The sequence below is a fragment of the Conger conger genome, chromosome 2, assembly GCF_963514075.1.
Source record: "Conger conger chromosome 2, fConCon1.1, whole genome shotgun sequence".
NCBI lineage: Eukaryota > Metazoa > Chordata > Actinopteri > Anguilliformes > Congridae > Conger > Conger conger.
The window spans coordinates 21,475,020-21,482,339 of NC_083761.1; the positions used below are offsets into that span (position 1 = coordinate 21,475,020).

The 7,320-nt window shown below is 39.4% G+C and overlaps 1 protein-coding gene across 1 annotated transcript; it reads left to right on the plus strand.

The window, feature by feature from the left end:
• The first annotated feature begins 1,091 nt into the window (after positions 1-1,091).
• LOC133122256 (E3 ubiquitin-protein ligase TRIM35-like) lies at positions 1,092-6,649 on the plus strand. The gene is made up of 6 exons (XM_061232135.1): positions 1,092-1,204; positions 1,509-1,604; positions 2,840-3,070; positions 4,963-4,985; positions 5,073-5,191; positions 5,349-6,649. Exons 1-6 carry the CDS (start codon positions 1,115-1,117, stop codon positions 5,897-5,899), a joined length of 1,110 nt encoding a protein of 369 aa, XP_061088119.1. The 5' UTR covers positions 1,092-1,114; the 3' UTR covers positions 5,900-6,649.
• The last annotated feature ends 671 nt before the right edge of the window (positions 6,650-7,320 follow it).

A 7,320-nucleotide genomic window follows, 5' to 3' on the forward strand; every position in this document is an offset into this window, starting at 1 on the left:
GTGATCCACAGTGTCAAAGGCAACAGAGAGGTCTAGAAGAATCAGGACAGAGGAGAGGGAGGCTGCTTGCGTGGCATGGAGTGATTAACTGACGAAGCCCACAAGGGAGGTGACAAATGGGAGGATGTCAGGTGTGATTGTCTAGAGGAGAGAAGAGGGGAGAAGAGGTTGTAGGGTGGTGGAAGAGCAGGAGTTGAGAATTATCAGAGTGTGTAAGGGGAGAGAAAATGGAAAAGGAAGGGATGGGCTGAGAGGGGGGAGGGGTACAGAGATGGGCTGAGAGGGGGGAGGTGGTTGCGGATCCCATCATCTCTGTCAAGTGGCCTGTACAGCACAATAACACATGACACCGGAACCGGAATAGCAGCGAATGCAGCAACCAGCTGTTATACCAGCTCCGTGGATGGAAGCTGTTCAATGGCACATGAAGCCAGTTTATTGAGGCTGCCATGTTTGACTATGGGGCTTTTTTGGCACCTGAGAATGTGAACTGGGTACATAAGTCTAAAGGGATCAATAGGAATTTAAAAAATTGTGGACTGTATCTTCTTCTACATAGCTCAGAATAAATCCCTGGAGAGTAATTATTTCAATGTGAAAAAGATTTTCAGTTAAAAAGTACTGTCCAAAACTATAATTTGGCCAGAGTAAATTCATATCGGGAAATTTCCTTTGCCATAATGATTAACTTTTCTTTTCCCTGGTTTTACTGGCTTAGGGGTGTGTCTGGTAGAGAAGTGAAAGTAAAAATACTTTTTTAGATCGTGTTTGGAGGAAATAGCTTGTGACTTGTGAAATGGCGGCTAAAGCTTCATTTTTGGAAGAGGAGTTGTGTTGTTCTGTGTGCTGTGAGATTTTCACGGACCCTGTTGTCTTGGAGTGCAGTCACAGTTTCTGCAGAGTCTGTTTGCAGCAGTACTGGGGGGTGAAAAGCTCTCGGGTGTGCCCCGTCTGCAGGAGAAAATCCTTAATGGAAAATCCTCCAGTAAGCCTGGCTCTAAAAAATATTGTGGAGTCCTACTTAAAGGAGAAGAGCGACAGTGAACCTGTAGAGAAGACTGAAGTCCACTGCATTCATCATGGAAAGGAACTTCTGTTTTTCTGTGAGGATGATATGCAGCCTCTCTGTATTGTGTGTCAGACTTCAAAAAAACACAGACACCACCAGATCTGTCCATTGGAAGAGGCTGTTCCGGACCTGAAGGTATTATTTCTATTAGTATTAAAATATGTGATATCGGCTCAAAAAGTAATTTTATAAGTATTTAAAAAATGGCACAGAAACAAAGTGAAAGTGTTGTGCAGAGAACTGTTACATAACATTTACATAACTTCCAGGAAGCAGAGAAATCAAAATATCATGTATTTTTGCTGGTAATCTATTAGGATCTTATCAAGATGTATTTCACTTTTTGGCTTTGTTTTGTCTTAAACTAAATTCACAGAACGCCTAATTTAGTATCTGTGTAACCTATGTAACATGTCTTCTTATAAAACTTTCATTTCAGAAAGGTTTCATGACTGCAATGATTCCTATTAAAAAAAAGTTAGAGATATACACAGAAGCCAAACAAGAGTGTGAAAAACACACAGAACACATCAGGGTGAGTAAAACAGTTTAAATATCAAAAAATCTCAACATCTAATGTAGCTTGCAGAAGAATACTAAATGAAAGTAATTTGATAACTTTAATGTAAGGTATGTCTTAGAGGAAATAGTATTGTGATAATTGTGCTACTGTAGGCTGTACCTACATCAAATCTGTGTATTTACACCACACTCATATGCATGATAACTTGTCCTCTAAATACTATGGCACATGACAGTTTCTTCAGAAAGGTGTTGAATTTCTTCAAAATGAAATATCTTTCTTTATTTTACTTTTTCTGTGGAAATGTTTAAATAGACAATTGAATCATATTAAGTGGCTGCTATGAGGAGTAGGGCTCCTTACCACTTCCTCATATGAAATGGGTCCAGAGAATTTACAGTTCAAAAGGTGACAATGTCATAGACTTCCTCTGAAGTATTCTTCTCTTCTGCGGAGATGCTGGCTCGTGAATATTCCCTCGGTTTTGATTGCATATTCACCACCATATTTGAGGGTGTACCAACCCTTACATATCAGTAAGGGCTTACAGATTCAGTACAGTCTATAAGTAATTGTACCATCAAATGAACATTAATTGTGCCATCAAATACCAACTTCAGCCAGGCCAGAGTTTATATCGTAAATCTTGCCATTGCACAAAATTTGTTTGCCACAGGAAAGTTTTATCAGGTCAGGCACATTTAAATGTAGACTTTATTGTATACATGTAACATTTTGTAAACTTGGAATGAAAAGGTTCTAGCTGTGTTCTGAGTAGTTCTGAGACAATGAGATTCAAAACTTTCACATCCTAACACAGCAAAGCTGAAATGCATGGCACTTCTCTCTAAAAGTACTCTGAATGTATAATATCAAAATCCTATGAAATTGCCCTATGAACAGTATACTGTATGTATGACACCAAGTCATTTTTTGTCAAAGACGTCACTTGAAACCATACAATTCTCAAAAAGGTCTCGATTTATGACTTGTTGATGACTTCATAGCCCAACATTAATCTCATGAAGACAAAAAAAAAATTAAAAAAAAAAATTACATATGCTATATCCTAATAAATACACTGGAATGTAGCAGAATATGAGACATGCATACTAAACCTACTCTGTATATTGCTTTAAAATTGTGTTGTTTACTTGCATTGTGCAAAGTATCTTCTCATTTATATTCTAGAAGAAGCAATCAATACAATACATTTATTTATGTTTATTATTGTATTTCCATTGCAGTTTCAAGCCCAGAACACAGAGAGCCAGATAAAGACAGAGTTTGAGAAGTTTCGCCAATTTCTGCAGAATGAAGAGGAGGCCAGACTAGCTGCACTGAGGGAGGAAGAGGAGCAGAAGTGTCAGTTGATGAAGGATAAGATTGAAAGCTTCACAAGACCTATTTCCACACTTTTAGCCACAATCACAGCTATAGAGAAATCCATAGAGGCTGAAGATGCTGTCTTCTTAAAGGTGACTATTTATTTCTTGTAATATTCTCAGTTTGCAATGACTGGCTCAAATAACATTTATATGGGGTTTGTCAATCAGGAGAGTTAATGATACGCCTGCTTATATCATGTACAGTGCAGTGCAGTCCAGAAGTATTTTGACAGGTACATCATTTCTGGTGTTTTGTCTCTGTACTCCCAACACATTAGATTTTAAATTACATAATGAATATGAGGTTAAGGTATAGACTGCTGGCTTTAATTTGAGGATATTTACATTCATATCTGGTGATCCGTGTAACTACCCCTCCCATTTCAGGGCGCCATAACATTTGGGACAAAAGGCTGGGCGTTAGGTGTCTTGCTCAGGGACACTTTGGGATCGAACCAGATGACTAGCAGTCAGAGATATAAGCTTTCAGTATCGAGTCTTGATTCTAGGCTTGATTCTGATTGCCTTTGGAACCTTTGTTATTGGTGTTTGTCAACATGAGGGCCAGAGTTGTGTTAAAAAAAAGTTAAAGAAGTCTAAGAAATAGGAAAAAAAACAAAAAACAGTGTAGGGCATTTTACATAAATGTGCCTCTCTGCAGACCCCCAAAAGGAAACAGACTGTGTTGGCCATGTTGACACAGGGTCAGCAAGGTTTGATGAAAAGACAGTGCTCGTCAATATAGGACTATTATTCCCATCATTGTGCTGCCTCTGCGCAATTCTGCCACCTCAGTGGAATGCTCCCAGAACTGATGAGTTAGTAAATAGCATTGTATAAACCATGGGTTTTCCACATACAGTGTTTGGTGTCTTTAGATAGCTAATGATGTGGGAAATAGTTTGGTGTCATTGGTGGTGTAGTACACTGGTTGCTGAATAAAGATCTTGTAGGAATAAACCACAGGTAATGCAAGTTACCTGTGAGTCAGCATCCAGCAGTAATACAAAGGTTAACCAGGTTTGTTGGACATACAGAGATGACATCAGCAGGACCATTGTTGTTACCTCCATCTTTATTTGATGATTTGTTGTTTTTCCTGAAAACCCTGGGTATATAGAGGGAAACGTGGAATGGTTCGAGGGGACTTGCTAATACGATCTCCGGCGCACTATTTACGTATAGCCATTCATATTACAACTTGTAATTCTTGTAACACATTCTATTTCTGCAATGCACATTGTTTAATAAATTGTATTAATTTGAACCTGCATCCTCTTGACTTACACCACTGCACACTTAGTAGTTTAGATTCCTAACACACAAAGACAACCTAGGATACCTGCACCCCGTAGTCACTCGCCTATGCACCAGTGCCGTCACAAGATACATACTAAGTGTATCATTGTAGGCTATACATGCCACAGGTACGTCCGCGTCTGTACAAATAGATAGGGATCTTATAGAGCCACACTATTGGCGGACATTTGCAGTTCCTTTTGTTAAACTGTTAGAACAGAGGAGCAGTTGAATTGATCTTTTGGAGTCAGATAAACGAGAACAAAATTAAATTAACCCTATTCCAGTGGCATTGGTCAGACTACACGCGTTTCCTTCACCTCTCAGATACTTCCACCTTTTGGTGTATTTGGGGGGTTTCTTACAACAGTCAGGGGCATAGGCCAAACAATATGCTTTGCAAAAGAAACATTTTGTAACATGTATAAAAATGGAAAAATTCCTATGCAGATCACCCAATATGGATGTAAATAACCTCAAATTAAAACTGTCAGTCTACACTTTGACCTCATATTATTGAATTTCAAATTCACATTATTTCATTTCAAATCCAAAATACTCACACACACACATATGCATTTATGCCAACATTAAAATTAAAATATCAATTGGTTCTGCTGTTTCATTAGCATTAATAATATATTTTTCCCATAATGACTCCACTATGTTTTTGTATTTCTCAGACTTATGAAGATGCTAAGAGAAGGTATGTAGGCTCCCATCTGTCTGTCTTCATCTTGTCTGTTTAACTAACAATCCCCAAAGCTTGACTGAGTCCTGCTTGTCATTACAGAGTCCAGTGCACACTGCAGGACCCAGAGCTGCCCTCAGGGGCACTGATAGATGTGGCCAAACACCTGGGCAACCTGAAGTTCAGAGTCTGGGAGAAGATGCAGGAGACAGTGCAGTACAGTGAGTCCTGGGGGAGAGAATCATAGAAATGGTCGCAATAGAATTATATGACACCAATCACATTGTATTTTATTTTATTTTTGTGTCCATAACATAAATGTATGAATCTAAATATAGTGCATTAAGGTTTCCCTTCTGTCCTATCTTTATTGTTTAGCCCCTGTGATTCTGGACCCCAACACTATGTCCTCCGTGCTCTGCCTGTCAGATGACCTCACCTGTGTGAGGCTCAGTGAAGCTGAACAGCAGATTCCTGACAACCCAGAGAGGATTACCTTTGGTAGAATATTATTGGGATCTGAGGGGTTTACTTCAGGGAAACACAGCTGGGAGGTGGAGCTGGGGGATAAGCCTGCCTGGACCATAGGAGTGGTACAAGAGTCCATCACCAGAAAGGTGGCCGGTATGTACAGCCCAAAGGGAGGATTCTGGGTCATACAGCTGAGGAATGGTGGGGATTACAGAGCAGGTGGAGTTACTGACTTCACACTGAAGAGGAAACCCCGGAGCATCAGAGTGGAGCTGGACTACGACAGGGGGAAGGTTTCCTTCTTCGACTCCAGTGACAGGTCCCACATCTACACTTTTAAAGATACATTCACTGAAAGAATCTTCCCATATTTCAATCCCTACCCAAAAATCGAGGGCAGAAATATTGGGGCCTTGCAGATCTGTCCAATATCTGTAACAGTAGTGAAAGCCCAGTGAGTGTATTGTTAATAGTGATGTCATCCCAGTGAGCATATCATTAATAGTGATGTCATCATCTCAGTGAAGGTGTTGGTAGCTGTCGTGACTTAAACTATTAGCCTAACTCTTCAAGCCCATTCTAGAATGACTTGGAATGTGCCCTGTACTGTCAACATTTATTAATCTAAAAATCTTCTGTCACATTTTGTATCCTCTTTTACATTATCAGCTCTCCATAGTTTCCTTGCATGCTGCTATTGCAGTTTTTACTGTTCCATAGTTCTTAATGTTGTGTGAGTCTATGTGTGTTTGGTAATCTTGTTTGTATTTTTCTTGGATACACTTTGTAATGTTCTGTCATTAATTCCTTTTTTTTATGTGCTGCAAATACATTGCGCCAAAGGGATAATCCAAATCAGATTTGATTATCATTGTTTCTTTTCCTCATACCAGTCTGCATAATCATTAATAATCACATAGAGCTTTAGATTATTTGTGCTGCTTTGAAGTAATGACAAAAATGTATAGTACAGTGTATAGTGTGATGGTGTAACTCATGAAGTCTACAAAAACATTCTGTCTGCCAACTTATGGAGAAATATGTCCAAACTAATTTGGAGGAACTTCATCATGCAGCAAGAGAATGACCCAAAACACACTGCGGGGAAAAAGTGAACACTTTTAGACTGACCAAGTCAATCACCAGACCTGAACCCAATTGAGCATGCATTTCACCTCTTGAAGAGGAGATTGAAGGGAAAAAACCATGAAATAAACTGCAGGCTGCAGTAAAAGCTGGGAAAAGCATCACAAAAAAAGAATGCAACATTCGGTCATGTCAATGGGTCGCAGGCTTGATGCAGTTATTGCAAGCAAGGGATATGTTACCAAATATTAAGTGTTATTTGCTTTCATTTACTTCAATACTCTGTTCCAATATTTTTGCTCACCTAAAAATTGGGTGGTCTGATACCAAAGGTGCTATGTTCTAAGTAGTTGAACACATCTAGGTGTAAGTTCCAGGAAATAAAGTTGAAATTCTTGTCTCATGTTCATCTTTTTATCTCAACCCCAAATGTATTCAGTGTATTGCAAAAACAAAGGAATTGGCCTTGCTGTTCCAATACTTTGGGGGGGGGGGGGGGGGTACTGTATGACACTAAATGGAATTAAGGAAATTGTCGCAAAAATGCTGCCAGAACCACTTCAAGTCAATAACAGGGGAACGTTTTTGCGATGGGCCTGATTTATACTTTGTAAGATGAATGTTGTCAGATACTATGAGAAAATCGTTGTGTATGATGTCTATTCACTGCTGAGCTTGCAGCAGCTGTGCACTGAGCGGGCATTTTATCTTCGAGTTAGATGTTGTGTTTCTAGCGGGGACATTTCCCCATTGCCCGGACAGAGATAGCATTTTACAACAATGTTCTTGCCTT